This window comes from Plecotus auritus, assembly GCF_963455305.1.
Source record: "Plecotus auritus genome assembly, chromosome: 3".
NCBI classification, from domain to species: Eukaryota; Metazoa; Chordata; class Mammalia; order Chiroptera; family Vespertilionidae; genus Plecotus; species Plecotus auritus.
Window position 1 is genome coordinate 28,258,004 of NC_137772.1, and position 25,971 is coordinate 28,283,974.

The 25,971-nt window shown below is 46.0% G+C and overlaps 1 protein-coding gene across 1 annotated transcript; it reads right to left on the reverse strand.

The window, feature by feature from the left end:
• Positions 1-2,302: 2,302 nt before the first annotated feature.
• PLAT (plasminogen activator, tissue type) lies at positions 2,303-25,761 on the reverse strand. The gene is made up of 14 exons (XM_080660681.1): positions 25,308-25,761; positions 13,297-13,392; positions 12,146-12,188; positions 11,268-11,405; positions 10,528-10,638; positions 10,003-10,177; positions 9,441-9,532; positions 7,757-7,931; positions 7,134-7,219; positions 6,021-6,216; positions 5,793-5,929; positions 5,437-5,577; positions 4,439-4,605; positions 2,303-3,147 (listed from the first exon to the last, which is right to left on the reverse strand). The coding sequence occupies exons 2-14, from the start codon at positions 13,369-13,371 to the stop codon at positions 2,968-2,970; spliced, it is 1,716 nt and encodes a 571-aa protein (XP_080516807.1). The 5' UTR covers positions 13,372-13,392; positions 25,308-25,761; the 3' UTR covers positions 2,303-2,967.
• Between the last annotated feature and the right edge of the window lie 210 nt (positions 25,762-25,971).

Genomic DNA, 25,971 nt, shown 5'->3' on the forward strand with positions numbered 1-25,971 from the left:
TGGCGCGAGCGGACTTTCAGTCTTCCGCCTTCCCCGGCTCCCGAGTCTCCGCCCGAGAGTCCAGACTCCCCCCACAAGAGCGTGGGTCCCCAGGGGCTCGCCCGGAATAGGTGTTCAGTGCAGTCAGAACTGGGGTTCAATGCGGTCGGGGGCTCCCTTCCCCCTTCCGCCAGAGAAAGCCAGCCAGGCACTCCGCCGCCCTTCCTCTCTGCGCGCACAAAGACCCTTTGCCGTACCTCCAATTCTCTGTGAGCTTTTCTCCTTCCTTCTAGTTGTAGAATTTTCACTCAGTCAGCTTTCCTGCGGTTCTGGATGGTGTCCGTTCTGTCTTTTAGTTGTAGTTTTGAAATTGTTGTGCGAGGCAGCAGTTTAGGTGTTTACCTATGCCGCCATCTTGGTTTCTCCTCGAATCTTTGGCTTTTGAAGTTAAACATGGAACCAAAAGTTTATGACACTTTTTGATAACCGTATTTAAGATTGGGGCTCTAGGAGAAAAACAGTTTCAATCACCTGATTTCCTCTAGTCTTCACCCATTAAGGCTAATTGCACAATTACCTGAGAATATGTCTTGTTCTTCTGGTCTATTGGCATTTATTTATTTTATTATCTGGCTGGGGATAGTGAGGGGAGTATACTATTTAATTTCCTGTTATGCTCATTTCCTTCCCCCGACAAGTTCCAGACATTTTATCCTGAATTTCCTAACGTGCACTGGCTAATGATGTGTTGCTCTCTGAGTGCATTTTAGTAAAATTCTGCCATGGAGCTCAGTCAGTGGCCTTTCCTGAGCAATTGTCTTCCTCCAGTCTGCGGTTTCCAGGACCTCACTCAGAGGAGAGCGGGGCCTTTTAACTGCATCTCCATCCCAGGAGGCCTGACTGCTTCAGTTCACTTCATTAACTCCACCATCTGAGGAAAAGCTGCTCGTGCAAGGGGCAAGGGGTGAAACCAGCTGAATTCCTGCGGGAGATTCAGCACTGGGAGTCTTGTTTATTGGTGTCCTCTAGCCATGTTTTTCTGAGATGGCTGAAAGGCACATTTATCTAAAATAAAATCTGCCACTTGCACAGGGAAACTTGTAAGCGAGCAGCCTGAAGTCAAGAAATCTGTGACTAAAGGGTCTGTGACCTGCATTTATTTAACTGATCCAGGGACTTCAGCATTTCAGGGAAGTTGGATCCGTACCCCTCTCCCCGCCTGAATCCAGCTCTTGGGCCTTACACGGAGTATCTTTCTTTCATGAGTTAAAACTACTTTTCTTCTGAGAACCCCCAAACTGAGCAGTCTTACATCTTGAGAGACAACTACAACCACCTTTTTGTCTCCAAGGAACTGTCAGCATATACGCGGCAGGAAGCATTGCATCAGCAGGTTTATTCTTGGATCTGGGGCGTCAGTGATGCCTGCTGGGCAGCAGCCAGGTGTATGGGTTATATAAGTCGTCGGAAGCAGAAAGCAGCATTCCTTAAGCATAACTTGAGTGGACTGGTCTGGGAGTTAATTCTTTCTGATGAACAGGAAAGCAAAGTAGAATCGGGGGGGAAATGGCCCAAATACTAGCTTCTCGTCTGAGCCAACAATTGGGACTTTGCATGTTAGCAGGTCGTGCTTAGGTTCTTCTTACTCCTTCATTTCTCCTTTCTAGCTCTGTGGTTGCTATCCAGGGAGCCTCCTTACCTCCCGCGTCTGCTGTCTCCCCAACCACACTTACTTAATATTCTTGAGGCATGGTTATTTCATCACTTTCCTTGAGCAAAGGCCTCAGTGGTTTCCTGTTGCCTACAAAACTAAGTCCAGGCTCACTTTGCCATTCAGTCCCCATAATCTAAATCCTAACCTACATTCTTTATGAACTTCACTTCAAACGGTTAAACTCACTTCCTCCCCAGGCTCCCACTGCCTTTTTGCTAGATCTTTACTATTTCATGCACTGATATTCCGTGTTTCAGGCAAGTCTTTCCCACACCTCTCTACCAGTCCAAACCTTGCCCATTTTTTGAAAGCCCTACCTAATTCTATTTTTTCTTTAAGATTCCCTAATCCCTCCTGCAACTGAATTCCAGGAAAAGCTTCTCTCTGCCATTTTGTGGTCCATCTCTGTTCTACCTTGTTATTTGTCTAACTAGTTTATTTGTCCCCATTTTACTATCCACAGCCCCTAGCACATTACCTTGTATACAGCAAGTATTCTGTATTTGTTGAATGAATGAAAGAAAATATTGCACATGTTTTAAAAAAGTGAACATGAACAAATCAGCTGTGCGATACTGTGTATATAACAACTATTCCACTCTGGGAAAATATGTGAAAAATAAATTTTAATTTATTATTTCAGTATAATACAAAATTGTGGCAACAGAAAGTAAACACTACAATGAACTGACATAAATATGCTATAGCCTAGATGATCAGTTATTAAAATGGTACAATTCTCTATTATAAAGAAAAAAACATTTACACTGTACACAAAAGGAATTCCCTCCAAGAGCTGTAGAGTGGAGAAAGGGGGTAGCCAAATACTTGATTTAAAGGATGGTTTGAAGAACGTGATCTGGCCAGCTAGCCCATTCCTCAGGAGGCCCAGGCCTCTGCTGGCTTCCTTGTGACTATAAATAGACATTCGGTTTCTAATGCAATACTTCTTTCCTGAAGGATCTTGTTGTTTTTTATTACAGAGACATGCTTTTTTCTCTGTGGTCCCACTTCCAAAGCTGTTCGCGTGGATAGATTAGGTGGTTAAGCTCTTGTTCTATCTGTCTTTCCATCTCACAGAAAACATTCTGATATCAGACCTTAACCCTGGAAAACTTCCAAAGAGGGAAGTACCTATGAAAATATATCCTCTCCCCTCTTCTACTGGTTCTCCCCGCACTGGTACTGTGTGATGGCTCAAGGAGAAGTCTGTGTAAAGAAGCGCCGTCTTGGTGTGTCTTCTGAAGTGGAGGAAGGTGAGGTCTGCCATGATGTCAGGGAACTGGGTGTTCTTGGTTATGGGCGCATGTTTCTTGAATCCAGTTTAGGTAATTAGCAACCTTGGTGTATACACCTGGAACATCTTTCTGCCCACAGCCAAGACCCCAACTGATGATGCCAACCAAAGTCATGTGGTTGTCCTTCATACACACCAAGGGCCCTCCGGAGTCACCCTGCAAAAGGAGAACAGGTTAGTTGTTTGCAAAAACTGCTTTGGGTGGAAGTTAGGGTGAATATTTGTAGTGTTACTATTGTGCTCTTCATAGTACTTAGTTCACAGAAGAAAACTTTTATCTCAGTGATCTTGATCCTCTAAGAGGATTAGGCTGTATCTATATTGTAAAGTAAGTTTCTGAGATAATTGCTCAGACATTTCAGGCCTCAGCCCTGGTTTTAACTCCACACAGTGGTGTGGCCTTGGGCTAATGGTGCTTCAGTATCCTTATCAGTATAAGAGAGATAATACTACCTACTTGATGAGATTGTTCTGGGAATTGATTGGAAGAAAGCTTGAAAAGCTCTGAGAACAATGTATGAGATTCAACAAAACTCTTGGTAATTGTTCGCTGCTGTTGTCTTGCTGAATCAAAATGATTTTTGGTTTTGGTTTTTAACTTGAAACTTGCAAATAATCATGGTTTCACTTTGCAGACAACCTTTATGTGAATGTTTAGCGAGGTGGTACAATGGAGATTTCTGAAGAAACTTTTCAAAAAGAGACCAAAGGCTGTCAAGGAACAAGGGGTTCACAGAGAGTCCACAAAGTCTTCCAGGCAAGAGCCTGGCCTTCCTTCTCTTGGCACCCCTCTCACCCCTGCCTCTCAGTGGTCAGCCTGACACACTGCAGGCATGAACGTGTCATAATAACAGATCCTTGGCTCTATTTAGGTCCTAATACACAGGCTGGTCTGTGTCCCATGGGCCAGTGTCTTGTTACCACAAAACAGAAGTGCTGACTCCAGTAAGGATGCCAACACAGAGAGCCTGACATGGTTTCCTTTCCCAGGTTATTGGACTGAGTGAGTTTTTAAACCTCGCTTCTCACAAATCATCTCTATCCTACTAACCAACCAGTGGTTGCCATGCCCCCTTCCCCTGCTACAAAGCAGACTACGATCCTCCAGCACCTACATAAGTCAAGAATTTCTTAATTTGTGTTGCTTTATCCATCACTCCAATGGCTAATTAATTGCTTGGGGTTTACAGGAAATCCTGTACTAGGTGGAGTTTCCTGTGCAGACACCGGGGAAGTTTCCTATAGCTCAGATTTCTTATGTCTGGGTAACTTTGATCTTTCTCCGGTTGCTTCATTCTCCGAGGCCCTCCTGTAGAATCCCCAGCGCCTCACTAAGATGAACTCGTCCCATGCTGGCTGGAGGATTTTTCTATGGTTAAGAACCTGTTGGCCAAGGGTCACTTTTACCCTTGGGTGGGCTCGGAGTATGGAGAGACGCTCATGTTTACCTGGCAGGCATCATGCAGGTTTGCTTGGTTCCCTCCACTGCGCGTGTCTCCAGCACACAGCATATTGCTCGTGACGGTTTTGTTAAATAAATACTGAGACGTGCAGCGGTTGGAGGGATACAGCCTGACATGCGCTTCCTTCAGCCGCTCAGAGTAGAAAGGAGAAGCTGAAAAAGAGAGAAGGGAAAACGTCTTATGATTTTAGGGAAAGTTGTCAACCTTTTGGAAGGAGAAAGCCAACTTTTCTAATAATTGCTAAGATGTATCATGCTTTTACACATATTAGGTTGAGTCCTGGGAAATGGCTAATATGTTACTGTTCTGCCCTATAAAAAACAAAGATTTTATAGAGTTTTATCCAGAGTTTCTCAAGAGCAGCACTATTGCCATATAGACCTGGAGATAATTTTTGTGAGGGGCTGTCCTGTGCATGGAGATGTTTGGCAGCATCCCTGGCTTCTCCCCACTAAATACCAGGATAAACCTCCATCCTGAATTGCAATATTCAAAAATGCCATCAGACATTGCCAAATGTCTCCTGGGGGACAACATCACCCCAGGTGAGAACCACTGGTTTAACCTAATATCTCATTTAATCATCATAACTAAGGAGGTAGCTAGTTCTGTCCCCATCTCCCCAGCGAGGAAACTGAGGCTTGGAGCATTGTAACTTATGAATCCAAGCAAGAGTCACACTGCTAGCGAGGAGCAGAGCGAGGATTTGAACTCAGGTCTATGGGACTGTAGTCCAAGATCCATACCCTTAATTACTGTCTGCATTCTGGTGAGAACCTTCTTGAAATCTTTTCAGACCTATTCAGTGACCCTGTGAGGTAGGGAAGGCCCACGATGGGTTCTCAACACACAGGCCCACTGATGCTGTGCCTGCCCGGGGCTGGCACCACTCTCGTGACCACTTTCTCCTCTGTCTGGTCAATGACTGCAGCCCCTGCTGCCCTGCAGACAGGCAGGATGGACCGTGACTTCCTTCCACTTACACGCCTCGTGCTTGCCGTAGCCAGAAAGCTCACACTCCGTCCAGTCGGGCAGCTGCAGGTCGGCTTCCGGGAGACAGACGGTGCGGACAGAGCCAGTCTCCTGGGCGCACTGGGGTGAATCCGATTTCAGCTGCAGCAGTGCTGGGAGGGAAAGCGAGGAAGAGAAAACCCTGTGTGCAGAGCTGCTTCTGATTTCAGGGGAGGAAGGTGAAGGAGAGTGCGAGGGTTTGGAAGGAGGGGTGCGAGTGCTTGTGTGTGCACGTGTGTACACGTGTGTGTGTGTGTGTGTGTGTGTGTGTGTGTGTGTGTTGTGGTCTGGAGTTTGAACTGGAGCAGGGAGAATAATGACATCTTACCAATGTCATTGTTGTAAGTGTCTTCATCGAAATCCTTATGAACGATGTATTTTTTGACTTCAAATCTCTGCTCTTCCACTCCAGGTTCCACCCGGTATGTTCTGCCCAGGACCACCTTATGGTGGTGGGGAGGATTCCTAATGGAGAAACAGCCTTAGAACATTCTTCCTGTTGTGAGGTTTCCTCTAAGGAGAGCAGGAAAAGCTGCTGGGCCTGCTGAGTCCCTACCTCTCCAGGAAGCAGTGGGCAGCGGACAGGACCCAGCAGGAGCTGATCAGGATTCCCCCGCACAAGAACCTCTCTCCTGGTGACCTCCTGTTCTGGACAAAGATGGCAGCCTGCCACGGGTGGGAGGTGATGTCCGAAAAGAGTCCTCCTTTAATGCGAAACTGAGGCCGCTTGTACTGTCTCAGGCCACAGGTGGCTGGGTGAGAAGAGGACAGAGAAGGGAGATGAGGTCTGTGGTCCTGAGGTGAAGTCCTGAGCACCCATCTTGATTTCTTCTCTTGGGACCCCTGAGTTTCTACTGGCTCTACAGGTTGGCACAGAGGGGTATAAGTCTCCCTGGTGATGAAAGCCACAGCTTTCATTTGTTGAGTACATGGTACATGCCAACACAGTACATACACCATCTGTGACCCTCACAACACTGAACTCCAGAGGCTGAAAGATTTTTTCCCAAGATCACAATGGCATCTGGATTAGAACCCAGATCTGTCAAAACCCATCACTGGGGATCTTTCTGCTATGCTTTGTTGCCTCTAGTTTTCTTTCTGCAGCCACTTCCTGGTTTAAGAAAAAACGAAGCACTGCCACTTCCTCCTAGGGAATGTTTGCCCCATTTCTTTTCCATCTACTCAGCCTTACCCATCCTCCAAGGCCCAGGTGAAATCTTACATCCTCATGAAGCTGATTTAAGACCCCCAAGCCCACAAGGTTCTAAGAAAGCTTACTGACACCACTCACTGGGGACTCGCTCCACACAACCTTGCTTGTGAGTTAACTGATCATTTGTGTCTTACCTGCCCTGTTAGACTCTATGTTTTTTGAGGAACACTGTAGCTAATCTGTGTTCACAGGAACTGAGTAATAATAATCTATTTTCAGACACTTCCCAGGCACAGGAAGTGGATATCTGCCCAAGAGTGTTTATCTCCCCCCGCCATTTTAGTCATGGAAGCTCCCTCCCCAGCAAGGCCTGACCTTCCTGAAAATCTGACAGCCACACAGTCTGAACCAGACAGCTGTGAAGACACAGGAAAGGGCATGGCAGAGGAAATGGTCAAGAGGGACAGGGCAGTGGGGCTGGGCAAAGGGAGGTGGCCAAGGGCCGGTCCTTACAGCACTGGGGAATGTCACAGTATTCCCACGTCAACTTGCGGTCCTTCAGCACGTGGCACCAAGGCTTGGCATCCCCATCTGGATTCCTAGATGATAAAGGGAGTTTAAGGTTTTAGACCACATTTTCAATCACATCTCATGCCATGGAAGACGGGAAGGGGGCTCAGAGAACCAATGGCAAAAACATTGAGCTGGGAAGGAGGATCCTGAGTTCTGGACTCGGCTCTGTCACAGACCCCACCATAAGAAAACAACTTTAACGTCAACAACGTGACATGCTCCTCTCCCAGGGTTGTTGGGAGGGACTGGGAGCTGTGCTGAGAAGAAACTCTTTTAATTCGTTGGAATAACAGTGCCAGGTGTGAGCAGACTAGATGGGAACTAAATGGCGATGGGAAAGGACCTTGAACTTGGGGTTTGGGTTGAAAAACTGGTGGACTTCGCTTTTCGTAATAGGTATTATTCTAGCAAATGAATAGATTGGACTAGATAATAGCCATGGTTTTTCCCCATTCACTGGGTCTTTCATTTAACTTTAGGCATCAACTCTTCTCCCATCCCACAGCCCCAATCTTGTTCTCTGCACAGACCTGAGCCCCTGGGACCCTGTGCTACATACACACCGGCAGTAATTGTGTTTGCCCAGGCCCAGTGTCTGGGCGTTGGTCTTCCACGCTGTGTTGATCTTGCCTATCAGGACCATGGAATTCCACTGGAGGCAGGAAGCACCAGACACGGTGAGGCTGTGGGTGCCACGGTATGCTAATCCTTTTCCAAAGTAGCAGTTCCCATTTTTTTCTGAAACAGAGGAAATCTCAAACTGAAACAAAACCAATTAACTGCTAAAATGGGAGTTTGCAACAGGGCCTGCAATGTAGCTGCTGGCCTGGAGAATCCAAGGCAGCCAGCCTGCTGTGAGAAGGGTATGATAGCATCCCACCTCCCCTTTTTGTTTTCCTCAAGCCCTTTGCTTTCAGGGTATTTTCATTGATTTTTAGAGAGCGGGGAAGGGGGAGAGAGAGAGAGAGAGAGAGAGAGAGAGAGAGAGAGAGAGAGAGAGAGAGAGAGAGAGACATCGATCGGTTACCTCCCACATGTACCCTGACTGGGGATGGGGATCGAACCTGCCACCTAGGTATGTGTCCTGACTAGGAATCGAACCCATGACCTTTCGGGACAATGCTCCTACTAACTGAGCCACACCCACCAGGGCTTCTTCAAGCCCTTTCACACAGAGATGGTAAACGGCTTTCTGTTGGTGTGCCAACGTCCATCAACTGGAGATGGCTTCCTAGATTGCTGTGTTGAAAGAGCTTCAGAGGGTATATTCAGGTTCAGCAGGAAGGGTGCTGAGTTTAATTAGTGGTGATTATTTCTGGAGCTGCTTTGAAAGTAATTATGGGTTTCCTTGTTTATATTTGACAGTGAACTAAGGTACTTCAATAGAGGGACATGTCAGCAGGCCCTGATTTCTCAGATTTTGCCTGAAAATGCTCTGGAGGATTTGCTGGGCTTGGGAAGGAAAGAGAGTGCTGCCTATTTTCATCTACTTGTCCCACTTTACCCTCTTTTCTCCCCATTTGAAACTCACAAAATATAGTAGTATAATAAATAACTGGAAGGGATCTTTCAGATCATCTAGCAGTCCCAATTTAGACCAGATCCTGGGAGGTGGGGCAGATGCTTTAGCATTACTGTAAAGAGTTCTCAGATTCACAGGTGTGTCAGCATTAGTTGTAGACTGAATGCACGTTATTTTGTATCGTATATTTAGAACTTCAAAACGGGTTTTTCATGCTATTGTGATAAGTAACAATTATTTGTGAAAGCACCGCTGAATTAATATTACCTTTTGTAACTTAGTATTTTTTAAATTTAGGAAATTTTGTCACATTAAAAAAAAAGTATATATATATATATATATATATATATATATATATATATATATAGAGAGAGAGAGAGAGAGAGAGAGAGAGAGAGAGAGAGATTGAGAAATAGGCCAGGCAATAAAAAAAGGGAGAATCCCCATTCATTCTCAAAAGAACTGGCAACAACTGATGCAGCCCTACCTTCTCTGTAGATGAGGAAACTGAGGGTCAGAGGTGTTAAGAAATCAGCTCAAGGTCAACAAGAGCTAGAGGCCAAGCCTGGGTGAGGACCTAAGTCTCATGACTTTCTTCCTTCTGCAGCCCAAACGGTGAACTCGAAGCCTGCTCCTTCGTCTCCCGGTTGTAGAAAGACCTTCAACCTGTCCTCCAAACTCTTTTCCCCAGGACCCCACAGGGAAGGTGGGGTGGCTGCACTTACCCTGGGAGCAGACGGGTGTGCTGCAGAACTCCGGGACGTACTTCCCTGCCTTGAAGATATAGCACCAAGGTTTTGAGTCTTTGTCTGGGTTTCTGAAAAATCAGCCAGAGAAAGCCAGGGGGCATTAAAAGCGGAGCTTCCCTCTCAGGCCCAAGGACTTTGCATCCTCTTCTGGCGTAAGAAAGAGTGGGCTTTTGGTTGTGCACAGGATACTGTTTCAGGTCAGGTGGGACTATGACTTAGTTATTGTCTTCATTTGGAGATTAAGTGTGGTTTAAGGAGATGTGGGTGTGTGCCAAGTTGATAAGGGGTGGACTGTGATGGTTAGTTTTTTTGTGTTAATGTGGCTGGTGTTGTTGGGAAGGGATTTTGTAGCTGTGGTTACTACCTACTATCAGTTGGCTTTAAGATTATTTTTGATAACGTGGGTGGGTCTCATCTAATGAGTTGAGGGCCTTAAGAGCAAAAGTTGAAAAGAAATTCTGTCTCAATATATATGTCCCCAATGTAGCAGCTTCTCACCAGAGAAAAAACTACTCGGTAGGGAAGACAGCCCTCTCACCTGCAGTAATTGTGATTCCCGAGACCCAGCTTGCTGGCATCTGGCCTCCGTCCGTTGTAGGGCTTCCGGGCCAGAAGGCTGCTGTTCCAGTTGATACACTCGGCCCCACTTTCCGCTGTGCTCCACGTGCCCCTGTAGGTGACACCTAGGTCCTTGTAGCAGGTAGCACTGGTATCTGATTGAAAGCAGGACACACAACATCTCACACGTGAACCTCCTTTCATTTAGTTTCTCAAAGGGGTCTCACATCTGCTGCTGCCATCACCCCAAACCAATGAGGCAGGCTGGCTGTTGAAGCTACTGGAGCGCAGGAGGGGAGTGGGTGTCTAGGCTCACCCAGCTGACTGGTGGCAGAGCCAGACTCCAAAGTGGGCCCAGCACTTTGGTTTTCTAACCAACCCTTGGATGACCCTTCCTGTCCCCTCTCCCCTCCTTGCCTCCGTCACCAGGGTAGATTTCCTTTCTGCGTAGGTTTGGCGATTGGGATTTTAGTTCCTCTCTCACACCCACCCATCCACTACTCACCTATTTCACAGAGTTTCCCACTAAATCCTTCAGGGCACTGACACACAAAATCTGAGAAATATAGAGCCTGCCGACATGTCCCCCCATTGAAGCATCTCGGCTCGGTGCAACCTGTCAAGCAGAAACAAGAAACCCCTAATTCCTTGCAAAGTAGCTCCGAGAATAACATGAGTTAAAATATTAAGAGTGCTGCCTACATGTCAGGCACTATTCTAAGCAGTTTATGACATTAACTCATTTCATTCTTACAGCAAACCATGAAGTACGTACTATTGTTCTCCCCATTTTACAGAAAAAGAAACTGAGGCTTGGCAAGTGAAGGTATTCGCCCGAGGTCACACAGCTTTGCTCCTTTTTGCTCAGCACCTTCACATTTGCCTAAGGCAGATCATGCCCAGAATCTTTGTTTAAAGATTTGAACATGTCGGGAACCAATAAAGACAGGGTTTGGGCTATGAGCCTGGATGCTGAAGCTCGAAGCCTGGGCTTGAAGTCCATACATACCTTTTTTTTTAAAAAAAAATATTTTATTGATTTTTACAGAGAGGAAGGGAGAGGGATAGAGAGTTAGAAACATCGATGAGAGAGAGAAACATCGATCTGCTGCCTCCTGCACGCCCCCTACTGGGGATGTGCCCGCAACCAAGGTACATGCCCTTGACGGGAATTGAACCTGGGACCCTTCAGTCCACAGGTCGACGCTCTATCCACTGAGCTAAACCAGTTAGAGCCATACGTACTTTTGACGGGCACAGAGTGGCACTGCGACCGGCCGCTGTTGCACCAGCAGTATTCTACGCGGTTGCTTCTGAGCATGGGGCGCAGCCAGGACTCATGCTGCCGATATATCATCTGGGTTTTTTCATCTCTGCAGGTCACTGTAACAAAAGACAGACTGGCCTTTTAGGGCACAGCTCACCAGAACTGATGGTCCCCCTCCAGGCTTACTGAGAACATTCCTACCTCACTCTCTAGATAATCCATCCTTTACTCTTTTCTTGCTCTCCACTGGAAGACAAGTACCTAATATTTTTTTCTCCAAAGACTCCTTTTATTGTTTTTTTTTCTCTGATGGACCCTCATTTTGAAGGAATTTATCTATTAAAATACACATTTTAGGTAATACTCTATTTTTTTTTTCATTTTAATTCATCAAAACTATACACATGCATATAATTGCCTACTAGAATTTTTTATACACAGGAGTATTACCACACTGAAATGATGCATTTCTGGCCCCAAACGAAGAAAGTTGGCATTTTGATCTGTGTAGAAAACATGCTACTTCCATTAGTATTTTTGAAAGACTTAGGGCCAATGAGTGCAGGCTCCCCCCGGCTTTGTGACTCTGACTGACAGCTGGCTCCTTGAGGACACAACTGTCCCTGTCTTCTCAGATCCTGGCTTGCTCCCCTCAGCTACCTGGGTGCATGTGATTGAGTGATGGGGGACCACACAGACATCTTTGCAGAATTGCCCTACAATTTCACCTTCACACATAGTTTAAGTTATCAGGTGGGGGATAGAAGATAGGTCCCCTGACAGAGCCTGAATCACCCTGAGCCCTAACCCTGCCTCCTACCTTCATCAACCCCTTTCCACCTCAGCTTCATCTTACCTCTGTATGATCTGGCTCCTCTTCTGAATCGCCTGTGGATTTCCTACAGAGAAACCAAGGGTGGAGAAAGAATCAGTACATGCTGGGTGTCTTAAGAATAAACGTAGCCAATCCAAAAGACCACCCATCTACCTGCCAATCAGATGCCACCTGCCCAGAGATTCCCCCTCAGGGTAACTGGCCCCATGGAGAAAGTCCATTTCCTGCCTTTTTGTCTAATTCTTCCTCCCCTTCTAGACCAGCGCCGTCCAAAAGAACTTTCTGAATGATGGAAATGTTTAATACCTGTGCTGTCCAATATATAGCCACTAATCCATGTGGCAACTGAGTGCTTGAAATATGGCTAGTGTGACTGAACTGAACCCTATATTTAATTTAATTTTAAGTTTAAATTGAAATAATCACAAGAAGTTAGTGGCTACCATATTGAACAGTGGAGCTGTAGTCCCTGTCTCTTTATGTAACCATCTCTGACTCTCTTGTAAAGGCCTGCTGCTCAGGTATTGCTCAGTTGGCTTTCTATGACGTCCTTTGCTGCTGGACATTTTCAGAGAGCATGTGTATTGTACAGTTTCCATTCCAATGAGATAGTGAGCAGCAGGAGGGCAGCCTGCCTGCTTCTTTTTTTTTTTTTTTTAAATATATTTTATTGATTTTTTACAGAGAGGAAGGAAGAGGGATAGAGAGTTAGAAACATCGATGAGAGAGAAACATCGATCAGCTGCCTCTTGCACACCCCCTACTGGGGATGTGCCCGCAGCCAAGTTACGTGCCCTTGACCGGAATCGAACCTGGGACCTTTCAGTCCACAGGCTGACGCTCTATCCACTGAGCCAAACCGGTTTTGGCAGCCTGCCTGCTTCTATGGCTTGCAACACTTGCATTCTTTTGTAAGTATTTTATGGACTAATTAAAAAAGATAGCTCCAAAAAAGGTGTTCAGAGGTAGTGGAGTAGAATTAAAAACGGTTCCCTCAAGTCACAATAAGTGCCTAGGGTCTGCTGCTATAAGCCTGAATCCCAAACATCCTATACAGAGGGGATTATGTACATATGTGTTCAGCAGCTCCTCTGGCCCTCTGTCCCTTTGCCTCTCCACTGAGGAGCCCCCGGAGGGACCACAGCCCTAAGGGACCTGAACTGCATACCCACCTGCCCGGGCAGAGTGAAGACTGCTCCACAGAGCAGCAGTACACACAACAGCTCTCTCTTCATTGTAGTCATCATTTCTTCAGTGTCCCTTAGATTCTGGAAGAATGGGAGTAAAGCTTAATTAAAAGTGTGATGTGAGAGGTCAAGGAGTACCACAAAGGTCAAGAACCTGCAACTTTATCATGGTCGGGCGCCCCAGAATCTGTTTCCTCCGCAGGAAACGCCCTGACAAGTGTCTGGAAGATGTGTGTGTGTGTGTGTGTGTGTGTGTGTGTGTGTGTGTTTTATATATAGTGGTAAAATACACAAGACACCAAACCTACCATCTTAACCATTTTTAGTGCAGTTTGGTGGCATTAAGCACATTCACATTGTTGTGCGGTCATCAACAGCTGTCTGTTTCCAAAGCTTCATCTTTCCAAACAAACTCTGTACCCATTTAAACAATAACTCCTCGTTCCCCTAGCAACCACCATTCTATGACTTTGACTACACTGGGTACCTATATAATTAGAATCATACAATATTTGTCCTCTTGTGTCTGGCTTATTTCACTTAGCATAATGTTCTCAAGGTTCATCCATGTCGAAGCGTGTGTCAGAAATTCCTTCCTTTTTAAGCTGAATAATATTTGTCTACATAGACCGCAGTTTGCTTATCCATTCATCCATGGATGGACACGGATTGCTGGAAGATTATTTTGTCCAGAGATTTCTGTGGGCTGAAGGGTGAGACCATCTCTGGCACATCTTGGCAGCCCAGGGACTGTGGGGAGCTGGCGTGGTTTCCCTTGAAGTGAGTTCCTGCCCTGGGGTTGACTACACAGAGCCACAGTGATGTCCTCTCCCTGACTTTTTAGAGGAAACCATAGGGGTTTATTGCTGGCACATCACAGAGCCAGCCTACCTCAGATTGCCTCAGCTCTTCCACTCAGGACTTCCAGGCCTCTTTGTCCAACAAAGAGAAGGCTCCCCCGGGCCAGCCCTCCCCCTCCCCACCGCTCCATCGGGATGTCGGTCTTTTTCTTTACAGACAGGCCTGACAAAGTACAGATGTGTAGAAAGGAGCAGAGGCATCTGGTTTCAGTCAAGAAGCTCAGATCTTCCTGGACCCCCAATTCCCGGCTTTCATGTGCCTCTCCATGCTCTTGCTCTCAGCAGCTTAAAGTAGGTTAGTTGGTCGGGATGTTATTTTGTGGTCTGGCAGGCCCACTCGCGCCTTCATCCTTAAGGATTAAATTAGGGAATTTCTTCCCTTGACTCATTTCCCTCCAGTCACAACAACTTTTGGTCCCACACCTCTCCCCTATCCCAAGGATCTTCAGTGCCCTGTCCCTTTAGAGGCTCACAGGACTTTCATCCTGGCCTGGCTCTGGCTCTGGTTCCTTCTTTGTTTATTTGCATAGAACTCCCCCTGTTGGAAGTGTCATTCCCTTCACATGGCCCAGGCTCCCTTCACAAAATAAAGGGTGAGAGGGGTGGTGGGAGATTCGTTATGCCCCAACGATTCTTCCTAGGATGCTGGTGACAGGCAGGGGAGTGAAACCAGAGCTGGGGGAATTGGGGAGAGGGCAGGAGGGCCTGGTCAACAGTGAACTCAGCAGGAAACCCAGGCCATGGGCTCAGAGGGCGTCTTGCCAACCAGCACACCACTCCCCAACCTCCCCTTGCCCATTGTGAAAGGAACAGAAAGAAGTTCAGGATCTGGGTCTTTGTTCCGATTTGGCATGCCCAAGGCCCCCCTCTCAGGCAGGGGTGTGGGGCGGTGCCCTTTGGGGGCCCCTTTCTTAGAGGAGGAAGCTCACTACTATTTACTGGTTTCAGGAGAAAGAAGTAGGCCATCTATAGCAGGAGCACACAGAAAGCCTTCTGAACACAGGGAACTGCTCCGAACTTTCTTTCTCAGCTGTCCTTAATTTTCCCCTTTCTCACAATTTCCCCAAATTCCTCTTAAATTTCCCTTCTTAATTTTATCTCATTACTTATGACCTTTAAAAACAGATCTTCTTAAATGTATCCCCCCATTTCTTCCCGACTTTAATTATTTTCACATATTTGTAGATGGTCCCATCCTTTATTGTCTTAGCCAAGCCTTGAGGATAAGGAGTCCTCTAAACTCTTGGGACATGAAGAAATTCTGAATGAAATAATGAATGAATGAATAAATGAGCCACCAGCTGAACAAGGAACTTAACTTGCATGCCAAACCAATCAGTCTTTTCAATATTCTCATTCACCCAAATCCAGGGGATTGCTGTAGTCTTTTCTCTGGATGCTTGCCGAGTTACTGTTTTATTTCAAGAACTCACCATCCTCCTAAGTGGAACACAATTCTAGATGTTGGAAATGGCAAAGTGGGAAGTGAAGTATTAACATATTTGCATTCCCTGGACAAATGGGGGGAGGGAGACCAACCGGGGAAGGAGGAGCCTGGCTTAGGGCTGGGTGCAAAGGCTCTGACAGCTGCACCATGTCAAACCCTTTTGTAACTAAAGAATCAGCATAAGGGGGAGAGGAGCATATTTTTGTCTTCTGCTCCTGGGAGAGTTAGAGACTGTCTATCTTCTATTAGTCTTTGTCTTCCTCTGCCTCTTTTGGCCTTGCTGAGCCTTGAGCTGACCCAGTGCAAATGAGTCTCACACACAAAAAAAAAAATGGGATCGCTCCATCCTCACTGTGTAGAGGCAATGAGAGCAGCTGGGCAGGCTGAAGGGGTAAGAGAATGACAAAGAAATTAGTCACCCGGCCAGCAGACAAGCAGCGCAGTCTAAAGACAAAGGAGAATGAGAAAAGGGAGGGAAACGTGTCCTTGCTTTGCTGTTGTAAAAGAGGTGGGTGTAGAGGTCTGGGCAGTGCCTGGACAAAGAAGAAAGTGAATACCAGAGACATGGACTCAGATTCAGGACCCTTGGGACCCATGCCAGCACACCTCAGTGGACCACAGGTTCTCACCAAAGGGAGAAGTACCAGATGCTCATGGCGAGGCCAGGGTGGGAGGTGAGATTTGAGGAGTAAGTGTAAGAAGTCCTTTTGAGGTCACTTTATAACTGAAAAAAGATTTTAAAAAATGTGTTCTCTTCTTTTTGCTATATTTGATGGTTTCCCAGAATCAAAGAACTAAAAAGGCAAGGAAGCAAGAGGAAGGAAGGGAGGGAGGGAGGGAGGGAGGGAGGGAGGGAGGGAGGGAGGGAGGAAGGAAGGAAGGGTGGAAGAAAGGGAAAGAAAGAAAGAAGATAAAAGACAAAGAAAAACCATGAGGGTTCTCACTTTTGTTAGACTGGACTCTCTGAATCACTGAAAGAATCATTGTATGAGCCCAGCAGGCGTGGCTCAGTAGTTGAGTGTTGACCTGTGAACCAGGAGGTCACAGTTCATTCCTGGTTAGCACATATTCCTGGGTTGTGGGCTCGATCCCAGTGTGGGGCATGTAGGAGGCAGCTAATCAATGATTCTCTCTCATCATTGATGTTTCTATCTCTCTTTCCCTCTCCCTCTCTAAACTCAATAAAACCTACTTAAAAAAAGAAAAGCATCACTGTATGAGAGGAGTAATGGGATGGCCATAAAACCTACCATTCTCAAGGCCCCAAGGCTCCAACCCTGGCAGGCTGAACCTGGCACACAAAGTTGATTTTTGCCGATTTGTAAAAGGCACCCTCTCTGGTGGATGAAGCTCAGCAGACTCGGGCTTGGCAAGTTGACAAGGACTCCGTGCAAATAGAAAGAACAGGGCACATGACTCAGCAAATAAAGCATGGCCTGGATTTCAAGGATGCAAGGGCAGGCACCCCTGTGCAGGACACAACCTGCATGCTGCATGTGCAGCCACACTTCATCTGCTTCCACAGCATCACTGACCTTCCCGCCTGGGAGCCCTATTGGGTCCTGCTGGCTGCAGTGACAGAGTGACGCCGGTCACTAGTCCCTCTGAACAAGTGTGAATGATGCCTACTCTAGGGAACAACGGGAACAGTGGTCTGGTTACTGTCCTCAAGCCCAGGATGTGTGCCATTCTGTCTGATAAATCAATGATCACACCAACCAGACACTCTGTGTTCATTTCCGCAGGGGAAACATGGGGGAATGCTGATGGATGGGTGGTGCTCATCCATCAGCATTCCCCCATGTTACCCCTGCGGAAATGAACACTGAGCTCATAATTGTTTGAGTCTGGACTGGGTGAAGTCACTGAAGTGGCAGCAGGACAGCTAGAGGACCTGGGGGACAGCAGAGGAAGTGTTGTCCTTAGTGCCTTTATACCCCCTTTGCTTTACCCTTTCCCCCCATTGTCCTCCCACCTTCTTCATCTTCCCCAGAGAAATCTGAAATCTGCTCTCCATAAAGGAGCTGACACGCTCATTCACATAAAGTTAAAATGACTGAATAAAAATGCTGTTCTTCCAAAGCATCTATATTTTGAGGCATAGAATCTATTCCCAGGGATGCAAAACGCAGTGGGTTGGATTCTCAAGATTTCCTCCAGGGCTAACATTGTATGGTTTCTGTTGTGAGAACAAATGATAGAATGAGTGTCCACATGCTGTGTAAACTGTAAAACACTTACAAATGGGTGTAAGTACTTTTACTTAAACACTCAACCACCTGCTATAAAAATGATTTGCAATAAAGGAACTGTACAAATGCAGTCACTCACGCAGTCAATTTCTCTAATCCCGGGTACAAACAATGCGATTGTCCCAGTTGTTATCGAACTGGAGGATTTAGTTTCCATTTTTGCCCACGAGAAAAAGACAGACACACAAGCTAGGTAGAGGAAGATGGAAATTGCAAGGAAAAGACAAAAGTAAATTGATACTCTGATCGAATTTAATGCCGTATGCAAGGTTTGCAATCTGAATCTTTGGTAAAGAAAATTTTGGAGTTATTATTGTGTTTCTCTCTGGAAGTCTGAGTAAGAGAAAGTCAGCCTGTAAGAGTACCAAATACCCTAAAATGACTCATGGCTATAAAACCAAAAACACCCTCCCTCCACCCGCTTCTCCCTCTAACCACCATGGCTCAGAATGGATGCCAACAAATTAGAAAAGAAATGGTCAGAACTCCTTGGGACAGCAAAGGCATGCCACCAGAGTAAGGACAAGAGGTGAGGTGAGATGGGAGGAGGAACCAGGCCTCGGAGAAGGGGGTGAGCTCCCACAAAAGCTCACTATTGTTTGAGCCAGAGTCAGAGGCTGGGACAGGAGCCATTAGCCTGGTAGCTCTAGGTCCTGCATTTTATAGAGACCATGCTCTCAGAATAGAAATCAGTTTCAAAAACTGCCATCATGTAAGCAATTCTTAACCTTTAAACAAGGTCATTTTCTATGCGCCAAAGCTTATTTTCTTTCTTTTTAAACAGACTTATTTATTAAGTGGGAGTTAAGAGAGGAAGAGTCTGTCTATTATTTAATTTGATCATTCCAATGAGGTCAATAGAACAGAATCCTGCCACATCTCCATTCAATCACCAGGGTAGAATTCTCTCCAAAGCATCTTGAAAATATAGGCATAAGGAACTGAGTCTAAGTCAAGGGATATTAACCTGGCTACTCACAAAATCTATACTGAGCATTGTCATCTCCTCAACATCCCACCCTCTGCCAGGTAATGCTAGTGATTTGGGGGAACCAAGGGAGTGTCGTTTGTGGGTCTAGGAAAATAGAAGTCCATCTGCCTTCTCTTACCATAAACACACACACACACACACACACAACAAAAACAAAAACAAAACCCTTTCCTAATGAACTTAGATCCTTGTAAAAACAACAAAGTTCAGCTGGCAAAAGCGAATTCAATTAGTCAGTGCAATAAAATGTTAACCCCAAAGTCTGGATCTAAACAAAGTGTGCAATCTAATGTTAATCTGAAAGAGCCTCCTGTTAAGCAATGAGGGCAGTTCCTCCTGTTCCTTCCACTCCCTAAAGCAAACATCACTGCATGGTAATTAAATGCGTAATAATTTGATAATTCTTCAGATAACCTCCAGATTTCAACACCCATGAACCAAACGAAGTGATCAGAAGCTTTCATTGTATCATTATCGAAATTTGTCCGCATTTTACTGGCCTCACATGAAAGTGATATTGGAGTATATTTTTGAGAAATGTCTGGATTAATGCCACTTGCTCATCATGTATTTGAGTACCAACTATTTGCCAGATAGTTTAGAAAACCTTTTTACATCCATTGAATTATTTAAGGCAGGGGTGGGCAACCTTTTTCCTGCCAAGGGCCATTTGGATACTTATAACATCATTCGAGGGCCATACAAAATTATCAACTTAAAAATTAGCCTGCTAGCCCAGCAGGCATGGCTTAGTGGTTGAATGTTAATCTATGAACCAGGAGGTCACAGTTTGATTCCTGGTCAGGGCACATGTCCGGGTTGCAGGCTCTATCCCCAGTGTGGGGCGTGCAGTAGGTAGCCAATCAATGATTCTCTCTTAAAATTGGTGTTTCTATCTCTCCTTCCCTCTCCCTACCACTCTAAAATCAATAAAAAATGTATTTTTAAAAATTAGCCTGCTATATTTGGTCAACCATTTAATTAACTCACCCCTAATGCTTTAACATGGCCGGACCAAATGATTTCACAGGCCTTGTAAGACCTGTGGGTTGGACGTTCCTTACCTCTGATTTAAGGCAATATTATCTTGTTTCTATGGATGAGAGAACTGAACTTCAAAAATGAATAAGGGTCCTAGCTGGTTTGGCTCAGTGGATAGAAAGTCCGGCCTGCAGACTGAAGGGTCTCAGGCTCGATTCCAGGTCAGGGCACATGCCCGGGTTGCGGGCTCGATACCCAAAGTGGGAGTGCAGGAGGCAGCCAACCAATGATTCTCTCTCATCATCAATGTTTCTATCTCTCTCTCCCTCTCCCTTCATCTCTGAAATCAATAAAAAAATATTTTTTAAAAACCGTTAAAAAATAAAACAAAAGGAATAAGGGACTTGGCCCTTAGGTGACACACCTTGTTAGAGGTGGTGTCGGGACTCAAATCCAGGATACCCAGATCTAATATCCAAAACCCAACACTCTTTCCACTACTCCTACCATGTCTGGAAGCTGGGTTGTCATGTTCTTCATGTGGTCAAAGTGGCTGTCTGAGAGGAGCAACATGTGAGGAGCACAGCCTCTAGAGCAGTGGTTCTCAACCTTCCTAATGCCGTGACCCTTTAATACAGTTCCTCATGTTGTGGTGACCCCCAACCATAAAATTATTTTCGTTGCTACTTCATAACTGTAATTTTGCTACTGTTAATGAATCGTAATGTAAATATCTGTGTTTTCCTATGGTCTTAGGCGACCCTGCTAGCGGTTCTCAACCTGTGGGTCATGACCCACAGGTTGAGAACCGCTGCTGTAGAGCCTAAGACCATCAGAATGATATTCATTAACCACTGCTGTAGAGCCTAAGACCATAGGAAAACACAGATATTTACATTACGATTCATTAACAGTAGCAAAATTACAGTTATGAAGTAGCAACGAAAATAATTTTATGGTTGGGGGTCACCACAACATGAGGAACTGTATTAAAGGGTCACGGCATTACAAAGGTTGAGAACCACTGCTCTAGAGTCTTAACTTCAAACTCCGCTGACCACTTACAGACTGTGTGGAGCTTCCTGGTTTTCCTACGGGGCTAGTCATGCCCACCTTGCCACATTGTTACAGCAATAGAGAAGCAGCAGGTAAAGCCCCTACTAATGGCTGTTGCACAGTAGGGTTAACTGTGCTTACTGTCCTTCAGAAGTGGGAGCACCTAAGTTTACAGCTTCTCTCTGGAACAGTAACTAGAAGCTGCCAAGGTAGAAGGGACACAAGCTCTATGGGGTCCTCATCGTGTTCATGTGTTAATACTGTTTCCTAGATCATGTGCACATCTTATGATGACCTGCAGCCAGATGCTTTACAATGGAGAGAATCATGCCCTTCATCTCTATGTGTACAGATCAGTATCAACAGGAGCCATTATTTCCTGCATGTGGGGTGGTGCTTTTTATCCTGTCGTTAATCTGTGTTTTTATTTGCCTTTCCCAGGCCTATTTACACAACACATGCCTGAGTGATTGTTGAGAGAAGCCGGAATTAGCGGCCAAGACAGCTGGAAGGCTAGACTCTCGCTATTGATAAAGCCCATCTGATGCAGAACACATGAATGTTTGACAACTAGAGACGTTACGTGCGAAAAATGAGGAAACCGGAGCCTCCCAGAAAAACAAAAAAATACAGAAAAGCCTTCTCTTTCTCTCTGTAGCCCAGGTGGCAGACACTGGCTCTTGCCACAATGAGCAAAATTAAACAAGTTTCTCTTTTTAGTGAACATGACAAAATGTGAATAGCCAGCAGAGAGGTTCTCTTTTAGATTATTCATAGTAGGTTACTGGGTTTAGCTTCACCAACCAGTCCCCTGTCCCCTACCTTCAAGAAACTCAGCTGATATCAAACTGCTCATGCAAAAATGCCTAACAAAGGGGCTTGAGAACCTCCTTGGGTACCACCTTCCCCGTGTCTATCAGATCCCCATCCCATCCATCTCTATCTCAAATCTAATTTCTTCCTTTCTTGAATTTGTAGGTGATGACTTACTCACTCTCTGTATTCACCATGAAACATTTATTGAGCATCAACCATGCACTAGGCACAGGCTCACGGTATAAAGACACATATATTCTGTCCTCAAAAACTCATAGTTTAGGAAGGGGACAGACAAGTAACAACTAGACAACCATAGTAAGAGTGTGATCTGTGCTGTGATATGCGGGGTGTGGGGGGCGGGTTGGAGGGGATGGAAGGTAGATATGCAGAAGAAAAAGGGGTCCTACTGGACTGTGGAGGAGGGGGTCTAGCTCACGTTTGTTAAGGCAGCGGGTCCGGGGCTGGTCAGGGTTAGCTTTCTGGGATGGATACTATATAAGCTGTTTATTGAACACAAGTAGGAGTGAGCCAGGCAATGAAGCAGGGTGTTTCTTGACAGAGTATATCCCTGAACAGACCTCTCCAAGCCACTGGCAGAGATGGGCCCATTGCTTGGGGCCCAGAACAATAGCCAGAAGCAACCAGAGCCTCTTTCTCTTCAGTGCAAACACCTTGCTCTGGGCAAAGGAATATAATTCACACACCCCAGGGTCTCCCTTCCTGGGTGTCCCTAGGAGGAAGGGTAGTTTGGAAGGCCCAAGAGGTCTAAGGATGTTGGGGCCTTGGGGGAGGGAGTTCAATTTGGATTCCCTAATGCCTAGTTGTAAGTTAATGGAATATTTGTGGCTACATAATAAACAGAAAGGCTCTTTATATAAAGGTCTCCCAGTATCTGGGTTCAACCTGACCTTGAAGTGATCAGAGGCTCCAGGTAGAATCAGGTCTTGTAGGTCATTTCCCAGACAGACCTCTCCAAGCCACTGGTGTACAGGTCAGGAGCATCACATAGTCATCCTGCACACCTCAGCTGGGCCTGTTGGCCAAGAGTTACTTTCTGGGTCATGGCCTTTGGCATGGATAGTGCTGTCAGCTGCTAAGGAGACTCAATTGTATTAGTTCTATGCATACAGCTGGTTAGCATTTCCTGGGTAATCATGATCAGTGTCAGAACTTGCCTGAGTTATCCCTTCAAAAAATATTTATGAAATGCCTACTGTGTGCCCAGTACCTGGTTCATGTTACCTTCTGTCATAAGTCTTAATTTTCAGGCGATGAAGAGGTTTATCTGTTTTCTCACCCTCTTCTACAGAAGTCTATTTCCCAGCAGGAGAGTGTACATAAAATATACAAAATATCACTAGGAAAACATGTCCTTATATGTAAGTAGACAACTAAGACAAAACCACGTGGCTGCACATGGGGTTGGACTAGGGTGGATGGTCTCTAAGATTCTTTCTAGCTCTTTCTCTGAGTCTAAATCATTCTCACTTTTTAATCTGATTTGATTTGACACCCATCATACGGTTTTGTGAGCTGGTTGACGAGGATGAGGTTTACAATCTGAAACTATAAACAGAATTTTTCTCCATGCAAAGCAATGTCCCAAAGAAGGAATACATATGCAGAGTATTCTGCTCACTCATTGTTCATACTAGCCATCTTATCAGGATGGAGCTGAAAAATCACAGGAAATGGAAATTTTATTCTGAGACCGCAGGTGCACAATGCCAAATAATCAGCACCCCAATTTTTTCCTTGGAACTAGATACTCGGTATCTCAGAGTAGTATATGGAATTTGAATTTTGACTGGAGCTAAGCCCACTATCATTGCTTTAACCATGTTGCCACTGCAGCCATCTGACTGAAAATAATCTCCACCCACCCTGGCAGCTTTGGAAGCCCTGAAGCTAGCACTGTTCCTTCCAAATGATGATCCTCACCTAATGACCCCTTAGGCTGCTATAAATCCCATGGCCAAAAAAACTCCTGTTGCAGATCAGTAACAGGCCTCATCTGGACAGGAAGTTTCTCCAATTCCTCTGTGGTTCCCATCACTCATTTACAAAAGCCTTAGATGGCCCTGGTCACTTTACGTCACACCACCAAAGCTATCGCTTCACTGTCCGTTATGATAGTTTGAAATGTACTGACCATCAGCTCTGCTCATCAGTGTCTTAGGCCCCAAGGAAATAAAAGTCCTAGAGTCCTGCGTCAATGAGCACAAACTAATAACAGCATCATTGCAGTTCCTCAGCTACTCCCTGGTGGCTGATATCCCAGACTGTGATGAAGCAACTGAGAATAGCACAGACACTGGCAGAATCTGACCCGAGGCTTCACAAAGTCTTCTGAGATGGTTTTGGAGAGTCTGGACAGAGACAGAGCCATTTGGGTACCTAGACCCAGAGATTTGAGGCTGGTGTCTTAGGCATTTTAGGTAAAATAAATGGATGGATGGGATGGAGCTCTTTCTATTTCGGTATTTACTGCATCCCCTCCAGTGCCCGGAGTCTTACAGGAAGCTCTCAGCCAGCAGCTCACTCTGATCGTCACATATTGATTCTGGACAAGATAGTGTTTAGATCCCAGCCTGAGTCTTCCTGCCTACAGACTAAAACTGCTAGGAAGTCCTTTTGAGGGAACTCCACTTAACAGCTGTATTTGCAGAATTTCTCCATGGGCTCATAAATATACACACACGTAACGTTTTTCTGTCATCAATCGGCTGCAGGAGACTACCGTCATTATTCCAGCTTGGTCCTTACCACACTGCTTTGCACTTGAGATATTAGTTACCTGGGAGCTCAGCATATTTTCCTCTCTGCCTCTCCCCTCCCCTCCCTCCTGCCCTGTGAGGTTAAGAAAATAAAGATAATAACAGTGCAAATCTAGAGGCTTGATATGCTTCCTGCAGAGTGCTTTAGGAATAAAGGACGTTGCTGTTATTTTTTCTCTGTAATTGAAAACTCCTTAAAGAGGACCTCACATTTGCACACTGGGCAAAAAGCCAGAAAACAGAGCTTCTCTGGTCCAGTGGGGATGGCGGGAGAAGGGGGAGCTCAGAGGCCTTTCTCTGGAAGCCCCCTCCCCCTCTTTCCCAGCACTTCTCCCCAAATCATGCTCTGGAAATGTCCCTCTCCGAGCCATCCCCAGCCTCAGTTTCCCCCGCGGGCTCATTGAGGGAGGCTGCCTAGACAGACATCCCCGCCCCCACCCCAAGTGGCCCGCTGGCAGCTGATTTTACATTTCTTGCCTGTTAGTCATGAGGTGCTCCTGTTGCCTATTCAGGGCATTTCTGTGTAATTCTTTTCACGTTCCCCTTTACTCTGCAAGCGGAGATTTCTTACCCAAGAAATAAACCCTCCTATTCTCTCTCTTTCCCTGCCCCAAACACTTCAGCCTATCCCAATTAAATGCAGATTCAATAAGAAATCTCCTTTGGGTGCAGACGCTAGCTAATCCTCTTTTTGCCTGGAGCACAAAGTCAGTCCCTGACTCAGGCATTCCTTGAATTGGCTTAGTTTGCCAGAAAGACTTTTAAGAGAGAGAAGAGGAGCCGCTGGACAGGCAGGCACAGAATTCAACCTACCTCCACTCCTTGCCTTGCTTGCCTCCTGGAAAGGCTTTCTTGTCGGCCCCGGACTCTAGCAGGACCTCAACGCCAATCTCTGCACAGCTCCAGCCGCCTTTAAATTTCAAGGCAGGGGGTGGGGTCGGTGGCCCCGGGTGGGCGGGCTTCTCTGCAGCAGGAGGATGCCCAGTGGACAGGGCCATGAGGGAGCCAAACAGGGCGGGCCTGTTTTCATAAAGAGTGGGAGGAAGTTCAGGATGGAAGCTGCGTAGCCCATCCTGGCTTTGGGCCAGCCTGATTATTCACAGTCCTGATGTCATCGAATACAATTTGGGAGTTGGACAGTACCTCAAGAGTCATCTTTATTTCTTAGAATCATAGTCTCAATGATGTAAAAGGGACCCTCAGGATCTGCAGACCCTAAGCCTTTATCACGAAAAGAGGTCTTCACAATTCTAAAGAAATACACACTGAGGAGGCCAAAGGGTTCTTCTGGAATCTCCAGCAGTAACTCCGCCCCTCTGGACACAAGAGGTTGGAAGGACTGGCCAGGTGGATCAGCTGCCCTCTGGGCAGAGGAAATGCCAAGGTTGGAGCGTTTGGGGTAGCAGTGGGGGCATTTAAGGGCAGGTACTTGCAGTGGAAAGTGCCCCAGCCTAGAATCTGCTTCATGGGGCACTTG

Bases quoted from the DNA above. Each gene is read 5' to 3' on its own strand.
- PLAT (XM_080660681.1), bottom strand. From the start codon at position 13,371: ATGATGACTACAATGAAGAGAGAGCTGTTGTGTGTACTGCTGCTCTGT. The intron at 10,178-10,527 runs GTGAGTAGTGGA...GCTTTCAATCAG, and splicing joins TGGGAAACTCTGTGAAATAG to ATACCAGTGCTACCTGCTAC. The intron at 5,578-5,792 runs GTAAGATGTCAT...TTTCCCTCCCAG, and splicing joins CACTTACAACAATGACATTG to CACTGCTGCAGCTGAAATCG.